The sequence below is a fragment of the Rousettus aegyptiacus genome, unplaced genomic scaffold (genome assembly GCF_014176215.1).
Source record: "Rousettus aegyptiacus isolate mRouAeg1 unplaced genomic scaffold, mRouAeg1.p scaffold_m13_p_1, whole genome shotgun sequence".
NCBI lineage: Eukaryota > Metazoa > Chordata > Mammalia > Chiroptera > Pteropodidae > Rousettus > Rousettus aegyptiacus.
In genome coordinates this window covers 373,382-394,183 of record NW_023416284.1, presented here as the reverse complement: position 1 = coordinate 394,183, position 20,802 = coordinate 373,382, and the positions used below count along the sequence as shown (strand labels likewise).

General features: G+C 60.4%; 2 protein-coding genes across 6 annotated transcripts; both read left to right on the top strand.

The window, feature by feature from the left end:
• Positions 1–122: 122 nt before the first annotated feature.
• Positions 123–8,375, top strand: CCNL2 (cyclin L2). 5 transcript variants are annotated; one of them, XM_016144460.2, is made up of 11 exons: positions 123–457; positions 756–830; positions 1,074–1,183; positions 2,045–2,165; positions 3,089–3,153; positions 5,563–5,662; positions 5,851–5,955; positions 6,042–6,183; positions 6,844–6,955; positions 7,037–7,129; positions 7,219–8,375. In XM_016144460.2, the coding sequence occupies exons 1-11, from the start codon at positions 149–151 to the stop codon at positions 7,571–7,573; spliced, it is 1,587 nt and encodes a 528-aa protein (XP_015999946.2). In that variant the 5' UTR covers positions 123–148; the 3' UTR covers positions 7,574–8,375. The 5 variants fall into 5 exon arrangements, with proteins under 5 accessions (XP_015999946.2, XP_015999951.1, XP_015999948.2 ...); XM_016144462.2 differs by having other exon boundaries at positions 129–457; positions 6,847–6,955; XM_016144464.2 differs by lacking the exons at positions 123–457; positions 756–830; positions 1,074–1,183; positions 2,045–2,165 and adding an exon at positions 3,716–3,729 and having other exon boundaries at positions 3,098–3,153.
• A 1,603-nt stretch (positions 8,376–9,978) lies between these two features.
• AURKAIP1 (aurora kinase A interacting protein 1) lies at positions 9,979–11,598 on the top strand. Its single transcript, XM_016144466.2, has 4 exons — positions 9,979–10,200; positions 10,506–10,595; positions 10,903–11,348; positions 11,433–11,598. Exons 2-4 carry the CDS (start codon positions 10,544–10,546, stop codon positions 11,532–11,534), a joined length of 600 nt encoding a protein of 199 aa, XP_015999952.1. The 5' UTR covers positions 9,979–10,200; positions 10,506–10,543; the 3' UTR covers positions 11,535–11,598.
• The last annotated feature ends 9,204 nt before the right edge of the window (positions 11,599–20,802 follow it).

The window sequence follows — 20,802 nt, the reverse complement described above, 5'->3', positions numbered from 1 at the left end:
GGCCTCACAGCCAATCGTGGCAAGGCGGCGCCGGGCCGCCCGCGGGTCGAGCCAATGGCACGCGGCTGGGCGGGGCGGTCCCGGCCGTAGAGCGTCGCGAGAAGTCGCCCTGTCGGGAAGGAGCCCGAAGAGGAGTCGGCGGCACAAAATGGCGGCGGCGGCAGCGGCTGCGACGGCAGTCACGGCCGCGGCCGGGGCTCCGGGACCGGGGGCCCCAGCGGCAGCGGCTGGCACCCCGGGCTCGGGGAGCGCAGCCCCTGGGTCGCAAGGGGTGCTGATCGGGGACCGGCTGTACTCCGGAGTGCTCATCACCTTGGAGAACTGTCTCCTGCCTGACGACAAGCTCCGCTTCACGCCGTCCATGTCGAGCGGCCTCGACACCGACACGGAGACCGACCTCCGCGTGGTGGGCTGCGAGCTCATCCAGGCGGCCGGCATCCTGCTCCGCCTGCCGCAGGTGAGCGCAGCCGCGAGCCTTGGCCGAGGTAACCGCCGCGCCAGCGCCGGGGAAGGCAGCCGAGCCCTTTGTTGGCGGCAGGGCCCGCCCGGCGCCCACCCCCGCCCTTGACCCCGCCCGGGACCCGGCCCAGCGCGTCACCGCTGCCGGCCCGCCGCGGGCGGTCGGGGGGGCGAGGCAACGGGCACGGAGAGTCTCTGTGGACGTGTAAAACGTCTTAGTTTTCAGTTCGGTGTCAGGAGTTCCACGAAACCCTCGAGTTGTGCGTTTAAAACTGGCGGAAATCTTTCTTTTCCAGGTGGCTATGGCTACTGGGCAGGTGTTATTCCAGCGGTTCTTCTACACCAAGTCCTTCGTGAAGCATTCCATGGAGGTGAGGGCCCCTTGTGTTTCTCGCCTGCAGACATACGTCGAGAGCAAACCTGGGTTTGTTGATTTGCGGGGTTGCTCAGAGCGCTGCATCAGGGGTCGGGAAGCCCCTTGTACTGTCAGTGGTGTCTCCGTGGTGGCCTTTTCTCCGGGCGTACCTCCTCTTTGCTCCTAAGCCCCCTTCTAAAGCTCTTGGACGCCGTCAGGATGGAACAGACATCCACGTGTGGTAATGCTTGCGTTTCAGCATGTGTCAATGGCCTGCGTTCACCTGGCCTCCAAAATAGAAGAGGCTCCAAGACGCATCCGGGATGTCATGAACGTGTTTCATCGCCTTCGACATCTGAGAGAGAAAAGGTGAGTTTTTATCAGATCTGTTTTAACTGTTTCCATGTTTTTATGGCTAACTTACACTAATGTCTCTGAAGCAAAATTCAGGGTGTGAGGTTTTTAAACTTGTGCCCAGAAGAGCGTCCGGTGGCCAGGGGGTGCCTGGCAGACGTATGGTGACAGGACCACAGTAAGGACTAGGCACTGTGGTGACAGTTTTGCTGGCATTGGTTTCCTGGTTTTCCCAAGTCGGCTTCTGAGTGCTCTAGAGCTGGTTCTCATCCTTGGCATTGTTGACGTTTTGGGCTGCTTGAGTCTTTGTCGTGGGGACAGTCTTGTTCGTTGTTTGGTGTTTAGCAGCATCCTTGGCTGCTGTGCACTAGACGTAAACAGCTTCTGCTACAGTTCTGATAGCCACAGACATCTCCAGACATGACCATGTGGCCTCAGGATGGCAGAATTGCTCCCTCCTTGGTAACCACTGTCTTGACCTGTCCCCAGATTTTATGTTCCTAAAGCTAATGGAATTCCTTTGGAAAACAGCTCTGGCTGTTCAAACGATGCGCTTCTGTTGGATTCTCGTTCATCCTCAGCAGATACACTTGCACCTTTAGCCAGAGTGTATTTAGTACTTGTGAGACCTCGATACCCTTGGGGTGGTCAGGCGGTGCTTACGGCGCGCCAGAGCGCTGCTGCTCCGCGAGGAAGGGGGGGAGGGTTAGTGAGCGTGGGGGCGTGAGGGAGACTTCGTGGTTTGGTTGGTTAAAGGAGATGACATGAACTTCTTACTTAGCACGTGTTTTGTGGTGTTTGTCATAGATTCTCACGTGTGGAGGTGCTCGAGGCACGCGAAAGAGTTTGCCTTACGTGATCCCGATGTCTTTGTAGGAAACCTGTACCTCTACTATTGGATCAAGAGTACGTGAACTTAAAGAACCAAATTATAAAGGCGGAAAGACGAGTTCTCAAAGAGCTGGGTTTCTGCGTCCACGTGAAGCACCCTCACAAGGTGGGTATGAGGTCCGGCTGCCCGTGAGCGCGCCTGAGTCCCCGCGCCGCTCCCACCCAGAGCGAACCGCGGAAGAGGATTAACTGTGTCCCCGACCTGGTTTTCTAGTTTACGTTTGTAATCGGAGAGTATCCTGTGCTCGTTAACCTTCTCGTGTCGTCTGTTCGTTTTAACAGTATGTTTTTAAGAGTTTTGGAAATGGCACGTCATAAGTTTGAACTTTGAAAACCAGTGAACTTGCAAAAATGCAATCTGTCAGTTTACATATATTTTTTCCAATAGCCGATTTTCTAAACTTGCTTCCTTTAATGCCTGATTTCCTTTTATGAGGGAACTGGAAGAATTCTGAACCCTCTCGTTTAGAAACGAACTAACGCAGTTTTGCCGCCGCAAGTTCTAGTCGGGGCGCGCAGCCGCCGCGCGGGGCCTGTGCTCTGCCTGCACACAAAGCTCGTTCGAAAGAAAGAAAGGTTGCCGTTTGTGTCTGTGCTTCCTCCGCTGTTCGCTGGGTTTTCTGTGTCTCTTCTCTTACCTGACTCTCCAGCAGTAATTCAGAACCTCGGTACGTTACTCACCGGAGACGCGAGCGCTCGTCTTCGTTTGTTGCGAGTTTTCACACCGCGTTCTGCATCGGCCGGTGACTGGGGCACAGAGATGTTTAGGGCAGGCTAACCGCACTGACGACCATGTGTGGACGAGGAGGAAGCAAACCGGCCGCTGCGGGAGCAGCTTGGTCGGCAGCCTGCCTGGCTGTGGCGGCGGGGCGCGGGCCCATCCGCAGACACTCGCCTCCGGCCGGGCTGCGCACCAGGAGCCGCCCCGGGTCTAGCGTGAGGCGCTCGTGTGCTGCGTGGACGCCCTCGAGACCTGAATGCCGGCTCCTCGAGGTTCTTGCTAATAACTCCCTGATCCGTATCTTCCAGATAATCGTTATGTACCTTCAGGTGTTGGAGTGTGAGCGTAACCAACACCTGGTCCAGACCTCATGGTGAGTTGACCTTCCTTGTTTTACGAGACCAGCAAGGGCAATGCAGGACTGTGTTGATTGAGGCGCTGGGGCAGTGGGTAGTCGGTCCCATGACGTGGTTGTGGGCTGGAGTTGTCCGAGTGCCCAGTGTCCCTGCGTGTAAACGCCACCCAGCCTCCCCCATATTGGGCCCTGGTGTGACGGTAAGCTGGCCCACACCCTCCCCAGCCCCTTGAGTCAGCGGGTTCCCTGCGGGCACTGTTGACCTGGCACATCGGGGTCTTTCCCACAGGTGCCAGCGTGGACGCAGCAGTCTTACACCTGCTGTGAAACCACTTTTAAGTGCCTTAGAGCAAGCCCCATGGGAGAAGGGGGTTATGAAGCGTGTCAGCAGTTCTGGGGACCGACTTCACAGGCAGGGCTAGGAACGAAGCCTGAAGTAACAGTTCAGTGCTGGGAGCTCTGTGGATTTCTCCCCCGGAGCTCAGTCTAGGGGTCAGGTTCTTGCTGCCTGAATTGTCTGGTGCTGTGTCTAATAGAGAACCTGTTTTGACTTTTCTTTTCTGTACTCTTTCAATCAAAGGGTAGCCTCTGAGGGTAAGTGACTAAGACTTCTCCTCTACTGTCCAAGCGCTTTGGTGCAGGGACAGCGGCGTCCTCAGCCAACCCCGTGCAGGCTCTCCACCGAAGGCGGGCTCTAGATGGTGGTATGCGCACGCTAGTATAGTGCGGCCGGCCGACTGCTGCTGTGTCTGACGGCTGTGCTGCTTGTTAATCCCGTCTGCTTGGTAACTGTATTCATTAGAGTCGGTAACTGTCTTGACTTGAATTTTGTCCTTTTAAAACTGCTGTACCTGTGCAATAAAGATGCAGTACCTCTCATTTAAAAAAAAATTTCAATGGAAAGCTGTGACAATTGGCTGATGGGTATTCAGGCTTCAATATGGGATTATGTCATTTCCAAAAGTTCTCAAGTTGCTCTTTCCGGCAGCTACAAAAGTATTGACACGTTTTTATAAAAGGTATGCATCTTTAAACTATTCCATGGACACTTTTATATTGTAACATTTCAAATATAGCAATAAGTTTAAATAGATGTTTTGAGGACTTTGTACTGTTTTTAGGACTTAAAAGTTAATCGATTAATATTGTTACTATTTGAGTACTACGAATGTTTTATCAGAACCAAAAAAGTCACTGTCAGTTTTGTTTGCAAATGTGTGAACTGTTCACTTGCAGTGCGCTGGTTCGGGCAGCCTTGGTGCCTGGAGCACGTGCTCCCAGAGCCCTGTCCCCCAGGTCAGCACGTATAGGGTCTGTTGGGAAATCTCTGAGTGGGTGTGTGTCACCTTCTCCAGGGCTTAGGGTGAAGATGGGCGGGGGGGGGGGGTTGGTGTCAGTCAAGTCACAGCATGACTTGGCTCACCCGTGGTGGCACCCTGACTCGAGGCTTGCCATAACTGGGATACGTTGGGAGCAGTAAACATACGACCCATTCAGCAGTTTCCTTGTGGAAGTAATCCTTTGTGTTTGCAATCTTGATAAAGTTAATATGGTGAGGTCTGATTTGGGTTTATGAAATGCTAGAGAAATGTATTTATAAGCAAAATGTTCAATGTAGCCCCTTTTAAAATCCTTTAATTTTTTAAAAAATGCAAATGTCTTGTTTTTTATATTTTCTAAAGTATGATAAAGTTTTCCAATGTACTGATCGTGGTGAAACTTGCAGTGTTCTGTTGCTCTTGTCTGATTTTATGAATGTTCATTTTAAGACTCCTTGTTGAAATGGGACAATTTGGAAACGGTTCTTTGATAAGCCCAAGAAGAGGACCTCCCTCTGGGCCTTGAGCCTCTTCTGCATGGTGTCCCCATGCACCCAAGGGCATTTCCCCCTCTCCAAGCGGACCCTCTCGTGGAGAAGAAGGCCAGGCGGTGACCGCAAGCCTTAGACGAGCCGGAGCACAAGAGGACGACTTGTCTCAGGAAGGCCGTGGCCGGCCGTGCGCTCAGCCATCGTTTGAGTTTGCATGTTTCTCTGCACTATGGATTCCGAGCATTTAGATTTCTTTAATCAAATGCTTTTTAACCCCTACAGTAGACATTTTCTTTCTGAGGCATTGTGCTTTGCATGAGAGTAGCCCAAAAGTCGTGAGGGAAAAGTAAAGTTAAAGTTGGTTCTCTTTCATAGCAGCACATTTTATCTGACATTCAGCCAGCTTACAATTTTTTTTAGTAATTCCCCTGTCTTCCTGTCCTGTATTCAGGAAAAGCAGTTAGAATGTTTTCCCCTGAACTCCTGAGAGTGACAGGACTGTGTAGCTCTAAGTCCTAGTAGTAGACTACTTAGAGGCGTAGTGACTCGGCTAGATGGTGCAGCCACTACCCTGGCCTGCCTGGGGCGTTGCAATTCTTTCTGCGTTTGGTTTTCAGGAATTACATGAACGACAGCCTTCGCACAGACGTTTTCGTGAGGTTCCAGCCCGAGAGCATCGCCTGCGCCTGCATTTATCTCGCCGCCCGCACGCTGGAGGTCAGTGCCGCGCCGCCGGGGGCTCCGCCCAGCCTCTTCCGCCAGCCTCTGGGCAGCTTTAATGAGGCTGTGTTCCAGTCACAGTCTTCGGTGCCAATAAGAAGCCTCCCTCTTGGCGACCAGTGGGGTTGTGTTTATCGCCCTGGGAACAAGGACAGGAATAATGGCGACGGCCTTTGTGTTTACAGATCCCGTTGCCTAACCGTCCCCATTGGTTTCTTGTGTTTGGAGCAACCGAAGAAGAAATTCAAGAAATCTGCTTAAAAATCCTGCAGCTTTATACAAGGAAAAAGGTTCTTTCATGTTTTTTCATGTGATGTGGACATTTGTGTTTGACAAAAAGCATTTGGTCTGAGTAGATGGGTTCGGGCCTTTACAGGTGGATCTGACACACCTGGAAGGGGAAGTGGAAAAGAGAAAGCATGCCATTGAAGAGGCAAAGGCACAAGCCAGGGGCCTGCTGCCCGGCGGCCCGCAGGTCCTGGACAGCACTGCGGGGTTCTCGCCTGCCCCCAAGCCGGGTGAGTGTCGGGTGCGGCAGTCAGCCCTCTGCCTGGTGGGGTGGCCCTGCTCCCCTCAGGGCCGCTCCTGGTCACATCTGCACTTAGTCTGAGCAGTCGGCAGGCCCCGGGGTCTACTGCAGACACTCGGAAATCTGTGAAATGGGCCAGGCCTCCTAAGCAGGGGTCCCCAACACCTGGACTGTGGACCGGTACCTGTCAGTGGCCTGTTAGGAACCGGGCCACACAGCAGGTGAGCAGCAGGTGGGCAAAGCTTCATGTGTACCTGCAGCTGCTCCCCAGCGCCAGCATCACCACCTCAGCTCCGCCGCAGGACATCAGGCATCAGATGCTCAGAGGAGCACCGGGGGCTGCTGTCCTAAAGGGTTTTGTCTTCATTGTTTTCTACCCAGTTAGCTTGTCTCTTGAGAAAAGGCGTATAAAGCTAAGGTGGTAGATTGTTGTCAGGTTCTAGAGTCAAGCACGATGTCCCTCCCCAGTCCCCGAGGGAAAGCGAGCCAGGCAGGTGGCTGCCTGCATCTCTGAGGTGTACCTTTAGGTTCAGAATCTGCAGCTGGGAGCAGGAAGGCAATTAGACCGTAGAAGTGTGTCATCTTGCTCTGCTGACCCTGTCACGAGTTTCCTGGTGGTCAGGTTTGAACTTCCGGTATCTGATCCCAGCAGAATCCCCCAAAGAAGCTAAAGGGAGCAAGGCTTCCCCGCTGTCTGCGAAGAACGCCAGGAGGAAAGTGGAGGGCGCGAAGAAAGCCAAGGGTGATAGCCCAGTGAACGGGTGAGTGCCTGGGTGCCCCAGCGGGCCGTGTGGCGGGCCGGGGTGACGTCAGGTGTGTGACCACTCCCTACCTGTCCTCAGCTTGCCAAAGGGCCGAGGGAGCCGGAGCCGGAGCGGGAGCCGTGAGCAGAGCTACTCGAGGTCCCCGTCGAGGTCTGCTTCTCCTAAGAGGAGGTAGGTGCTGCTGGGGGTTCTCCGGGACGGGTGGGCATTTCCCCGGGGCAGGCAGGTGGTCACATGCTTGGCGGTGCTGTGCTTCACAGGAAGAGCGACAGTGGCTCGACATCCGGTGGGTCCAAGTCTCAGAGCCGCTCACGGAGCCGGAGTGACTCGCCGCCAAGACAGGCGCCCCGTGGTGCTCCCTACAAGGGCTCCAAGGTGAGGAGCTACCGGAAGTCCAAGGACTGCAAGTGCCCCGCGCAGAAGCCACACAGGCCTCGCGGCCGCAGCTCATCCCACTCCCGGAGCCGCTCCCGGGAACGGGCAGACAATTCTGGAAAATATAAGAAGAAAAGTCACTACTACAGAGATCAGCGACGGGAGCGTTCGCGGTCTTACGAGCGCACAGGCCATCGCTACGAGCGGGACCACCCTGGACACAGCAGACATCGGAGGTGAGGTGCGGCCCGGAGGGCGGCCTGTCCACCCTCGGCTGCACCCCTCGGCGTGACTGCCCTACGGTTCAGCTCTTTGTGAATGGCTGTTGATTCTGGACCTCGTGATGAATTTGGAGATGGAAGCAAGGGGCCCTGTAGGCCGGCCTGGGCGCAGTGCGCACCCGTCCGGCACAGGGTCCCTCCAGCCGCACCCCGCGGCAGCTCGATGCAGAAGCAGGCATGCACATCCTGGAGGTGTGGATTGGTGCTAATGACAGGCTGTCTTCACTCCCATATCGATAACCAATTACGTTAAACCAAGAACAGGACTCTAAACCAAGAACAGGACTCTAGAACCTTTGCCTATATTAGGTTGTACTTATGTACATATTTTGCAGTGTTTCACAATGAGAAAATGGCCTTAATAGCCCCTTATTCTCTATCCACGTTGTAAATAAACATGTGTTAATACAAGTTTAAAGCTGCATATGAAAACTCAGAACTTGAATTCTGTCAGCTTAAAACTTGTGTAGAGAATTCTGATTTTTAAAATGTGAAGGTATTTAGATCTGTGTTGAAAGTCGTATATTTTTATCTGTGCGATGCTGAGTGCAGGCCACCAGCTCCTAAATAGAGGTTTCCTATATATGCATTTTATGTGGTTAAACACAATTCTCTCTACTCAGGATATTTGGAACATTAAAGAATTTGTAGTTTGTCATTCTGCTTGCTTGTCACTGTGCACAGCCCGCAGTACCCGTTCTAGTGGTATGTCTGCGCTGCCGTCTCTGATCTCATTAAAGTTGAATTTTGTATTGAGCTCCTATGCGCCCGCTCTTCTGTCCAAGGTTTTGTGGACCCGAGCTGTCTGAATGTTCTGACAAAGCCTCCTTCCTTGAGGACAAAGGGAAGGTTTGAAGGGGATAAAGTGGCTTGTACGTGAGACACTGGTTTGGAACCCATGGCACGCGTGTCAAGCGGGTGGTGTTCCCCCTCAGGGTGGGTGGCCCGTGAGTGTACAGGCAGGTGGGTGCAGATGAGCAGGGTGGGCCTTGGGGCTGTTTCTCAGAATCCAGGGCTGTCGGGGCCTGTCACGCACCTAGTGTCAGCTCACTCCAGACCAGCACCTCTGTGCAAGTGGGAAGCAACTGGATATGGCTTTCCTGGTACCAGTGGGCCTGGACATAGGTGTCTGGAACTCAGTACAGCCAAGGAGATGTGAGAGTGGCAGGGTATGCAGCTAGGGTCCAGGTGACTGGATCTTAGACCAAATCATGAAAACCCAAAGCCGTGCAGTGGGAGTGAGGTGGGCTGGAAGGAACGTTCACAGACCTTCCTACTTGGGAACCCAGAGCAGTCCCTCTGGAGGTGAGGATACAGCAGCGTCTCACGGCCTCGCTGCAGGACACAGCTGGGAGGCGGTGACTCTGCCCTCCTACTAGTGTATCCAATGCACACTGCTTAGCTAGCTTGGGGCCTGGGGTGACCAGGCCCGACCATCCACTGCAGACTGGCTAGTAGACCATCCTGCAAGGCAAGCCTCGGGCAGAGTCACAAACAGGACTCTACCTGCGTCCCCCCATCCCTTTCCTACCAGGTGCCCCTGCAGGTCCATTCTAGGGATCTTGTCTGTCCCAGCCAGCGCCAGCACGGACAACGGGGCCTCTGCGGACCAGAGGTGAGTGGTGCCTTGGTAGCAAAACGGGCTCAGCCAAACCTAATCCTCCACGGGCCTGCATTTTTGGACAAAAATTTAAGTTCCTAATTTTTCCCTTCCACAGGTACATTTGGGAGTTTGCTTTAAAAAGGAAAGGAAATCCACCTATGTGAAAAACAAGTTAGCCCGCATTAGACGCAGGCCTCCACTTATCCGGCCTGGTGGAGAGAAGGCCGCCAAACCCGGGGGATGGGGCGGCACCCGGCTCAGCACTCCTGGTGTCCGCACTGCGGGAACGAGAACCCGGCCCGGGCCGCCATCGCCTGTGAGTCACCTTCACTCTCGGCCTCAGGGGTGGGGGTGGGGATGAGGGGAGGCCGGGCCCCGCAAGCTCAGCTGCTCCGGGTCCTCCACCTCCAGCCCCAGCGGGCGAGAGCAGTGCTGACCGCTTCCGTCGCTCCACAAACTCCATTTCCGTCGCCTGGAGAACATCCCTTCCGCAATCCAGAGGTTCCACTTCCGCCTGCCTGGGCGGACCCGCCCCTGCCCGGTCGGGTAGCGGCGCAGGCGGGGCCGCGCAGGCGCAGAGGGCATCCCATGGGATTGTGGGAAATGTGGTTTTCTCGCCTCGGCAGGGCAGGGCGGAGCTGGCGAGCTCCTCTGGCCGGAAACCGCCGCTTTCTGGGCGAGGCGGGGCCTGCACCGACTCGGAGTCGGGCGAAGTGAGGACGCCAGGGGGCGCTGGGCGTAGGGGCCGAGGAGCGGCCGCACGCTGGGCTGGGGGCCGGTTTGGGAACGGACCGGAAGTGGCTGAACGCCGCTGCGGAGTGGTCCGTTTGAGTCTCCTTTGTCGGGTGTGCAGAGAGTGGGCGGGCGGCCGCGGCGTGCAGGCTCCACTGACAGTTGAGCGAGCTGCCGGACGGGGACCGCCCTTCCGCGGCCTGGGACCCGCCCGCGGCCACGGTGCGCGGGTCACGGCCTTCTGTGCGTTGGTATGTCAGCACCGCCCCGATGGTGGTTGTCGCGGGGTGAAGCTGAGGCTCTGGGAGGGTCGGTGACCTGCCCAGAGTCGTGCAGCTGCGGAATGGCAGCGGCGGGGTTTGTGCCGAGTCTGGTCGTTTTAGGGAGTGAGTGGTGTTCGAAATAACATCCTCACGGTGGGAGAGGATGACGAGGTGACGGCATGCGGGGGTCGGAGCAGGACCGCGGTTCCCACTCCTTCCTGCCCGCCCGCCCGGGGCTGCTGCCCGCGCCGCCGGGCGCTCCCGCGTGGCCTCAACGGGCGCTTGTGTTCTAGCTTCCCTGTGCTCCTGGGGCCACCGTCACCCACAGACCATGTTCCTGGTGCGACTGACTTCTCAGCTGCTCAGGGTCGTTCCCCAGGCAGGTAAGGTCCCATGGGGACAGATGGGCGGGATGCACACCCATCCCTGGGTTAGGAATGTGGGACTAAGCTGGTTTGCCTCAGCGGCCGGAGCCGAGGGCCTGGCCACACAGACTCCCCCAGCATCATCCAAGCATCTCAAGGGGGAAGTTTAGGCCTGAGAACAGGGGAAGAGGTTCAGGCCAGGAATAAGGTGCGAGTCCCTCCTGTCTGCGATGGAGGTTCTGCTCCCCAGTTGTGTCAGGCCCAGATGGCCCTGCTGAAGTCAAGGGTAGCCTGTGGGCATTAACTGCCATCTTGTTTCCTACAGGCCTCAGTCGGCCCTGGCCTGTCTCAGGAGTGCTGGGCAGCCGTGCTTGCAGGCCCCGCTATAGCACACAGACAACAGGCCCAAATGGGGTTGCCATCCTCCCTGGCAGGGGGCTTCAGCTGGAGCTTGAGGAGATGCTGGTCCCCAGGAAGATGTCCATCAGCCCCCTGGAGAGCTGGCTGACCGCCCGCTACGTCCTGCCCAGACTGAATGCTGGGGTCCCAGGGACTGTGGCTCCAGCCCAGTTCTGCGAGTGTCCGCCTACCCAGGTGGGGAAAGGGACCGAGCAGGGGGGTGAGGGGGTGCAGGATGCACCCCGGATGCAGTGCAAAAACGTACTGAAGATCCGCCGGCGAAAGATGAACCATCACAAGTACCGCAAGCTGGTCAAGAGGACCCGGTTCCTCCGGCGGAAGGTCCGGGAAGGGCGCCTGAAAAGGAAGCAGGTGTGTGTGGGCCCTGGGGCCGGGGTGGCTGGGAATGCATGGCCATGCCACAAACCAGTCCGTGGCCCCCCTCTGTCCTCCTAGATCAAGTTCGAGAGAGACCTGAGGCGCATCTGGTTGAAGGCAGGCCTGAAGGAGGCCCCTGCGGGCTGGCAGACTCCCAAGATCTACCTGAAGGCCAAATGAGCAGCGCTCCCCCTCCTGCGCGGCTGAGCCACTGGAATAAATGGCCCTGCCGGCTTGGACCCTCTGCTTGGTGTGAGCCACCTTAGTGTCGAGGCCACTGCCAGCCTCTGGTGAGGGAGGAGCCACAGAGGCCCCAGAGTGGCAGGTTGGCAGCCCCTTCCCCAGCTGGCCCCCTGTTAGTAACGTGTGCTGTGGGTATAGGTCTGAGCGGAGGCCCAGCCCTGCCCTCAGGGCACTCACATTCAGGGGCGGGGGGCAGCCTCATGACGAGCATGCAGGTGGCAAAAGTGCCCTGGGACAACACGAGGGGGTCAGGGAATTTCCAAGCTGAGGTGGGGGGGTATGAGTAGGTCCCGTGGTCTGAGTGGGGGGTCAGTGAGGGTCTCACTAGGGACTCAGGGTGGAGGGCAGGAAAGGCCCCCGTTCCTCCAAAGATGGCAGTCGGTGCCCTGCAGGCTCTGAGGACCTGGGTCCTGAGTGACTCTGAGCCATCTTGCTCATGCGGGCCCGGGGACCCCTGGCCTGCCGTGGGCCCCTTGGTCTCTGTCGTTTCCTGGGGCCTAAGTGGGGGTGGCCTGGAGGGTGTGCCCTGGCAGGTCAGAATTGGAGCTGCCTGAGGAAGGGGTGCCGTTTAAGGAGCGGGAGCCTGCAGCCCCAGCTGTTCCAGAGTCCCTCTAGGTGAAGAGGAAGGCGGGTCTCACAGTGGGCGTGGAGGGGCCGGGCTTCGGGAGGCGGGGTGGGGCCTTGCCCCGGTGAGGCTCTGTGACAGCACCTGCCTGGTGTCTGGCTTAGAGAACCCTGTGTCCTTCCTGAGCAGCCGGGGAAGGCACTTGTGTTGCTGGCACCCCCTCACCCCCACCCCCGTGAGGGCCACGCCGCTTCCCACAGGGCTGCAGGAGTGTGTGTGAGGCGTGTGTCTGAGTGCCCTGGAGCGAGGTGGTTCTCGGAGGAGCTTGAGCGTGAGTTTTCCAGCAGGTTCTCGAATGGAGTAAAACACGTGTGTTGATAACTGACGTTGCTTCAGGGAGCCATGTGGGCCCCTGCCCTGTGTGTGCCAGCCAGGGACACGGCCGTATGTGGTGGACTATGAGGAGGATGAAGGGGACCTGATGCCCTTGAGAGTGCAGGCCTGCTCCCACTGGCGGCCCCTAGGGGGCAGTGGTCAGGCCCCTGGCCACCGTGGGATCTGGGCTGAGGACCAGGACAGCGGGAGCGCCCTGCCAGCCTGGCTGCCCAGGACGTCCTTGGGAGGCCTCAACCTGGGGTACAGACATCCTCCCGGGCTCGGTTTCCCCAGCTGTGGGGGGCCGGGTCCTAGGGCTGGAGCGGGCCGTGCCCTCTTGGTGCGAATTCTGCCCTCAGTGCAGTGGGGCCGCCCCACAGGGCCTGTGCCTGGCAGCGGCGCCCTTGGCTGGCACCCAGGGCTGCCGAGCTGCTGCTCAGCATTTCCTTCCAGCCTCACCGCTGCCCTGCGGCTCACCCCACCCTTCGCCGCTGGCAGGAGAGGAAGGGGGCGGCTAGGTTGTCGGCTGGTGTGGGGGCTGAGCCGTGAGTTCCAGGGGTGCAGCTGCAGGGAGCCGCAGACCCAGACACCTGCAGGCTGGCTGCTGGCACAAGGCCTACCTGCTCCGGGCCACTTGGTTCCGATCTGGGCACCTGGCCACATTTGGAGACTGAACCACCGACAGCAGTGGGTGGGGCCAGGGGTGCTGCTAAATGGCTAGTGCGCAGGGCCGCCCCTCCGCCCCAAACATCTGGTCCCCGGGCGAGACGCTGTCCAGGTGGCAGTGGCCCCGCCAGGTCAGGCCTGAGCCAGCCTGGCCCCCCCGCCCCACACCGCGTGGACCTGGCAGCCTTTCTCCCTGCTCCCGCCCGGCGCCCGGGTGCAGAGCTCATCCAGCCTGTGGCTTGGATGCCTTTGGGCCCCAACCACGACCTCAGGAGGCAATTCGCGGGTTTTATTTTTATCTCCGCAGCCCCTCCCAGGGCAGGAGAACCTGCCCTTTGCCTCCTCCCCGTGCAGCCTCCACCTCGACCCCCAGGCTGCAGGGTGGACAGTCCTTTCTCATCTCTGTTCTTGCTCTGGGCACCCCCCGCCCCCAGCAAGAGCGCAGAGGTGTGAGGGCAGCGTGGGGCCTGTGGTCTGTTCGCCCCAGCCCCCTACTAGTGCCTGGGGCTTGGGTGGTGGCCAGGGCCAGAGCCGGTGGGGGTGGGCTGGGCACCTGTCCCTTGGGCCCAGTGTGGAGGCATCTCAGTGAGCTCAGCCTCACGCCCCACACCTGGTCTCCTGCTCCCTGCCAGGGCCACCGACACTGGCCTGGGCGTTCTTGCCTGTGAGAGGGGCGGAGGAAGGAGCCAGGAGGGCCTGGGCCCTGGGAGACTGCTGCGGCTGGACTTGGTCCTGGTGAGGGCTGGCCGGGCCTTACCCACCTCGGGTGCCCAGGGCAGACAGCATGCACCTGCGAGCCTGCCCTGCCGGCAGCTGAGCCCCTTCTTGCTGGGTTCCGGCTGGCAAGGGAGACTGTCGACGTGGAGCGGAGGCTGGAGAAAGAAACCTGTTCCCTTGGCCCGGCCCTGGGCCTCCCAGCTCGCGGGAAAGACGCTGGGATCTGAGGGAGGCCAGAGGGAGCTTTCCTCCAGGGCCCCTAGGTATGTGCAGACTCAGAAAAACGAGTACTTTTCAGCACATGTATTTTCCCTGCCGCATTCGATCTGGCAGCCCCAATGCCAGGTCCACGGCAGGAAGTGTACAGAGCGTGGTGTGTCCTTTCACACCAGATAGCAAGAGCCTGGTCGGGCTGCCGTCCACGTGTCAGGAGCCAACCTGAGAGGCTTTCGCTGGCCAAAGATGGCACAGTGTGAGCGTCAAAAGGGTAGTGACCACACAGAGTTGAAACAAAGCACACTGAGACTTGGCTCCTGAGGGTCTGGTTGAATCCGATGCAGGACAGGGCGGTTTCCCGGGACGAGGAGGAGACCAGGCCCTGCGCGTGGAGGAGAGGGTCCTTTGGTGGAGAGCGTGGAAAGAACTCGACACACGCCGGAGTTCGAGTCAGAAGGAAAGTTTGTTAGAAAACGGGCAGCATGCTCGGACGAGTGTGGTCTCCTCTCAGGCGGAGAGCGGGGGGCCCGGGCTGCTCGAGGAACTCAGGTCCTATCTCGTTCTTTAGTTCCATTTCCTTTGACGAGGACGGACAGTGCGGCGGGGAAGGGAAGGCGCCGGAGCCCGGAAGGCCCGCGGCGGCTCTCCGCCTCTGACCCTAGGTCCCCCGCGGCGGCTCTCCGCCTCTGACCCTAGGTCCCCCACGGCTTTAGCCACAGGGGGTGAACGAGCTTACTCTGTGTGGGGCGCCACTTGACTGTCGGTGCCCGGCTCCCCTGCACAGGTGTGCGGAAGGGCTGTCGGCAACCCCAGCGGAATCTCCCCTTGTTCCAGGCGCCCCGGCCGGGCTGTGGTCTCTGACCGTGGCTCGCTTAACGTGTTCATTCTCTTGCCTCTTCCCTACGTTAGTTTCACAGGTCGGGTAAGTTATTTTCCAAAAACATGACTGTAAATACATGTTTAAACTATATAACATTGAAAAGCTAATGTTCTTTATGAAGGACTTGCTCTCGTAAACTCAAATAGTGCTCTGAATCATTTGCGTCTCATACCACCAACCTCTCGTACATGGGCCGCAAAGATGTCAGCTCCCCCTTCCCTCTCCCCACCGCCATGGCGCTGTGGCTTTGCTGCCCCTCTGTAGATAGCTGGGGTCTGTCTCCCCTTCCCCGGATCAGCTGGGACCTGCCGGCACCACGAAGGCAGTGCGGGGGGTGCTGCCAGGCTTAGGCCGAGGGGCTGGCCGCTCTCCCTGGGGGAGGCGGGAACCAGCCTAGACCGCTGAGTGACAGGGCGCGTGGAGACGAAGGGCTGGGGGACTCCCAGCGCCCTGTGGACTGCGGCCCCTGCTGCTCAGTGCAATGCCGTCTGGACCCACCAGCGCCAGCCGAGCCGTGGCAGCCACTAGCCCGTGGCATGCGGATAGGTGTCTCTGAGCCGGCCAGGATTTTGGCTTGCTGAAGAGGAGACAACGCTCCCCCCACCCCCGGTGCCCGACCGTGAGCATCTGGGGCACCACCAGCCTCGTCTCTGTGCCTGAGGTACTGGGGATTGCGCGCGGAGAGACCCCCGCCCACCTGTCGGCGTGGGCTCGCGTCTCCGGTCTGTCCTGCCGCCCTGTCCTGCCGCTCCGCGTGCTCCGCCGGGGCCCGGGCCCCTCACCCCTTCGTTCATGTCTCAGCACTTCTCTCCCTGCTGGCACCACAGGCTCTCGGGGCTCACCCCGTACCCCGCCCCCGGCTCCTAAGTGAGCCTGGGAGCCGGGGTCTGGGCGCTGGCCGCGCTCACCCATGGGCCTTCTCCAGCGACAGCTAGGGACGTGCGCGTGCAGGTATCCATCACCGTCGCGGCCAGAGCCCCGCCGTAGCCGCAGAGGTGGACGAGTGCATGCTGCCGTCCCCACCACGCGGCGGCCGCTCTCCCCAGACGGAAGCGAGGCCCCCCCACCCGGCGGCGGCTCGGCGCGTCGGCGCTCCGAGCAGGAGCCGCGGCCCGGGGGAAGCGGCCGCAGCAGCTGGTGCCCAGGCCGCGGCAGTGCCCCGTACTCAGGGTGTCCCGTTTCCCGGCCCTCAGGGGGTTCTGCGGTGAGCCCGCGAGAGTCGTGGGGCTCCGCCCGGGTTCACTGCGCTGTGTGGGGGGCCGGCCACAGTGCCGCATGCCGGCTGTCAGTGCCGGGCAGAGGAGACGTCTGCGGGCGGCTGTCCACGCCTCCCCCGGGTTGCGGTTTGAAGCACGGAAGTTCCAGGTGGTTCGTCGGTGCCGCCGGGGCTACGAGAACCAGCTGGGCGAAGTCTGAAGATACTGACGTCGCAGAAATGGTCCCCGCACGCAAACGTCTGTTCTTAGTCCGAATTACGTCTCATTCGGATGGAGGTCGACGCGATGTGCGTTGCGTCGTACACAGTAGGGTATAGGTAACTAAAGCGGACAGTTTAAGTGCGTCAGCTAACCACGATATCTGTGCACGTGCGAGCACACCCACAGGCGCGAGAGTGCCACACTAAGGAAGTGCATGTGTGACAGGGAGGACAGTGGCCTTGGCGTGCAAAGCGAACTCTCCGCCGGTCTGAACGGGGCTGCTCTCCCCGACACGGGCGTCGCCTCCGAGGCCCCGCCTTCGGCTCCAGCCGCACCCCCTGGACCGACGTCTGCTAAACCAGGTGGCCAGCGTTTCTTTTTCTTTTTCTTTTCTTTTTTTTTAGTTAAAAATATTTTTTCCATAAAATACAAGAGCCCGCCTCCACCGGCTCCCTGTCTCCAGGCAGCTGCGTGTGCCGCCACCGCTCACATGGGGCCAGTGACATCACTCCAGGCGGCCCTGGTTTCTAAGAGGGCCAGTGCCCCCGGGGGCCGCCTGCCGCCCCGGCGGTCCGCAGTGCGTGGCCCTGACGAGGACTGGCCGGCACACTCCTCGTTGCCTGTGGGTGTCCAACAGTGACCCACCCCAGTTCCCCGCGCAAGCCCCGTGTCCTCCCTCGCGTTCAGCCTTCAAATCCAGGCCGCTTTGTCTGAAACCTCATCTGCCTTGGGGCCGCAGGCCGTGACAGGCGAGCACGTGTCTCATGCCACAGGGGCCACCTCGTCACAGGTGTGAGCTCCCGTTCATGAAGGAAGGATGAGAAGGTGGCGGGGCCTTCCCGCGCCGCGCAAGTCCAGGGCGGGGCCGTCGTCCCGCGAGGGCTTCGTGGGTGAAGCGGGTAGCAGACCCACGTTCCCACGGGAGGTTGGCTTAGGGACCACGGCACAGGCTCCAGTCCTGGGTGCGTGCACCGGCTCGAGGCCACCGAGGGTGCCGTGACGTCGCCTGGAGCCCGGCAGCCTTAGGTGTCCCACCCGCTCAGAGCAGGCTTTACGCCGGAGACGAGGCTCCGCCGGGTGGCCGGTGGCGGCCATGTCCAGCCGGGTCAGCGGCGACGTTTCTGCGTCCCCACGCTGCCCGCTCCAAACTGCAGAGCGGAAGCGGGCGCCCCCGGGGAAAGGGCCGGAAGCACTTCCGCAGGGGTCTGCCCCGCGCCGACGCTGCAGGGTGCAGCCTGCCACGCACCCAGCAGTTGCTGGGCCGGCCGGCCGAGACCCGAGGCAGAGGAAACTGCCGGTCTGAGACCCCGCCGCCCTGAGCCCGCCCCCCGCAGGACTGCAGGGCCGAGCGGGCGTCTGCCAACGTGCCTGGGTCCAGAGGCGAGTCCGTGACAACCTCATGTCGAATCTCAGGGACACCTAACGTGTGGGAGGTAAGAAAGGACTCTGTACTCGCCCAGGAAACCACGCGGGGTGGTGGTGTCAGGACAGCGGCTGCTTCGGGGCCCCTGCCACGCCCTCTCTTCTGTGTGGTCCGCAGCAGGACAGAACCCACGGCGAGTTCTAAGGGGGCCCAGCCCCCCACCCCAGGGAGCACTGCAGCCACGGTCGTTGGGACAAGCACCAGGTGGGCCCAGGGGGCAGGTGTCCCTGTCAAGGGGGCTGCAGGGAGGCGACTGGGGCCCGGCCAAGGCTTCCAGATGGCTGACCCACCAGCCACAGCCAGGCGCAGGAGAGCCCCTTCCTCCGGCACCCCCAACTGGGACAGCCGGACCTCCCGTCATGCCCCCCGCAGCATTCCTACACCTGCAATGAGGGACACATGCCACACGTGGAAGTGGCACTCGGCTCTCCCAGGGGGCTGCGCAGGCGGCTGCTGGCACCCGCGGGCCCCCGCCTCCCGGGAAGGAAGACCACCCCTTCCGCTCTCCCAGCACAGCTGGCGCTGCAGGCAAACGGCGAGGCGAGCAGGCTGATGGCCTTGACGCACAGCTGACCGGCGGCAGGGGCAGCAGGCGGGGCGGGACAGGCTAAGGCGCAGAGGCCCTGGAGCCCGAGGCCACGGTTCCCGTCCGTGCGTGCGAGCCAGCTGGCCTTGCCCCTCCCCACGCGAAACAAGCCAGAGGTGGTGTGGGTGACATTTGGTCTCGTTCCTTGTCACTTTCTCAGGAGGACAGGGTGGGTGGGGCCGTAACGTAGTGTTCGCACGTTTCCAGATCTCGTTCGTGTTTTCTAGTCTCAGTGTGCGTGAAGGTCCCCCTGCCGTCTGCACAGGTGTCTCCGCCCGGAGTCGCAGCGACGCAAAGCGGCAGGGCCCTGGGAGCCCTCGCACATCCCTGGCGGCAGCCACCGCCCTCCCGCGTGCGTCCCCTCCGGGCCCCGGGCCCCCTCCGCTCTGGGCGGTGTGGAAGCCAGACCACACCAGTGCCCCCCTCCTGCCCCCCCCACCCCGCCAGGGAGCAGCTTCGGGCGCCCCCCTGGCCTGGCCGTTGTTGGCGTTTGTGGGGTCTCTCCTTCAGAGGCCTTCAGAGGCCTCGGACTCAGCCCGGAGGAGGGGGCCCCACCCTGCTTTATGCTGACAGCACTTGTCACAGCGCATAAGCCATCTTGTTGGTCAGCCAGGCCCCTCCAGAGGTTGCGGGGTGGTGGGGCGGGAGCCTGGCGTCCGGCTCAGCGCCGGCTCCCCTGGCACACAGTAGGTGTTCAGCAGCAGCAGGCGTGAGCATGTGTGTGTGCGCGCATGTGGCAACTGTGTGAGTGTGAGCATGTGTGTGAGAGGCGTGTGAGCGCATGCAGTGTGTGTGTGAGAGCATGAGTGTGCGTGAGCGCATGTGGCGTGTGTGTGCATGTTTGTGTGTGAGTGTGAGCATGTGTTCGTGTGAGCACGTGTGTGAGCACATGCAGTGTGTGCATGTTTGCGTGTGAGCATGTGTGTGAGCACCTGTTGTGTGTGTGCATGTGAGCGTGAACGTGTGTTTGCGTGTGAGGGTGAGCATGTGTGTGAACGCATGCGGCATGTGTGTGCGTGTGAACGTGAGCATGTGTGATCACATGTGAGTGTGAGCGTGTGCGTACATGTGAACATAGTGTGGGTGAGCATGCATGTGAGCACATGCAGTGTGCATGTTTGTGTGTGAGCGCATGCGGTGTGTGTGCGTGTGAGCATGAGCGTGTGTTTGCGTGTGAGTTCGCATGTGCATGTGTGTGACCGTGTGTTTGCGTGTGAGCGTGTGTGTGAGCGCATGCGGTGTCTGTGCATGTGTGTGAGCGTGTGTGAGCTGGCCCTGCCTGTGGTTTTTCCTTGCCGTGAGTCGGCTGCCTGGAATGTCCGCCTCGACAGGCGCAGGAGCCACCGTCTGGTCCCCCACCCGCCAGCGGGCTGCCCCCACCCCCCTTTCAGCCATGCGTCCTTGGAGAGGGAAGTGGGTCCAGGGCTCCCGTGTGGCTGGGGCCTCAGCCAGAGCGCAGGGTGGGGCCGCGTGATGTCAGTGGCTTTGCTTTGTCCTGGTCTGTTCTCTTCCCAGACGGAGGTGCCCTCCGGGCAAGGCCAGGGGCCCAGCGGCCCACAGGCACTTGAGAGGGAGCGGGGCACTCGCGGCCGTGGGGGCCGGGTGGTCTGGTCAGCAGTCCCAGCTGCTGGCGGAGCCCGCGCTCATCTGTGGTCATTTCCTGTCACAGATGGGGGCGGGGCAGCCTCTGCTCTTCTGGGCCCGCGGCCTCAAGCCGAGAACAGGGTGGGACAGGGCGAGGGCTGCAGCCACCACTGCTGTCCGTCTTGCCAGCGGTGCAGAGGGTCAGGGTCCGGCTCAGCGGCGCCCCCTCGGGCAAGGCGAGGGCCTGAGCCGACCTCAGGTAGTTTGGAGTGTGGACTGGGCGCCCCTAGGCTCCTTGCTCGGGGCCAGAGCTGACCCTGACCCCTTCTAGACCGCGGGCCGGCCCTGGGCCACCCCTGCCTCCCTCTGGCTTGGATGTCCTCCCTCCCCAGAGGAGAGATGGCGGCAGCTGGAGGCGGAGGGGGACGGAGGACACGGATGGAGAGACAGACATGGGCGGGGTGCGAGGGGGCGGGGAGGGCAGCCACCAGTGCTAATATGAACCAGTTAGAAAAACGGCGGGAGGCGGGGAGGCACCCAAGGCTGCCAGGAGCCTTGTTTTTCCAGAATGAAAGGCCCAGGGAGGATCTGGGGGTGTGAGTTCTGACTTCACTTTGGAAAACTGACCCGCCTCTCATGGCCGGATCCTGCTGAGGAAAGATCCTCAGGGGCCGCCCTGCGTCGCCCTCAGCCCTCGCTACAGGAGGCTGGCCTCTGCCTCAGCCCCGGGGCTGGCCTGGGCTCCTTGCCTGAGGACTTGGGGACCCGGGTGGGG

Bases quoted from the DNA above. Each gene is read 5' to 3' on its own strand.
- CCNL2 (XM_016144460.2), top strand. From the start codon at position 149: ATGGCGGCGGCGGCAGCGGCTGCGACGGCAGTCACGGCCGCGGCCGGG. The intron at 458-755 runs GTGAGCGCAGCC...TTTCTTTTCCAG, and splicing joins TCCTGCTCCGCCTGCCGCAG to GTGGCTATGGCTACTGGGCA. The intron at 831-1,073 runs GTGAGGGCCCCT...CTTGCGTTTCAG, and splicing joins TCGTGAAGCATTCCATGGAG to CATGTGTCAATGGCCTGCGT.
- AURKAIP1 (XM_016144466.2), top strand. From the start codon at position 10,544: ATGTTCCTGGTGCGACTGACTTCTCAGCTGCTCAGGGTCGTTCCCCAG. The intron at 10,596-10,902 runs GTAAGGTCCCAT...TGTTTCCTACAG, and splicing joins CAGGGTCGTTCCCCAGGCAG to GCCTCAGTCGGCCCTGGCCT. The intron at 11,349-11,432 runs GTGTGTGTGGGC...CTGTCCTCCTAG, and splicing joins GGCGCCTGAAAAGGAAGCAG to ATCAAGTTCGAGAGAGACCT.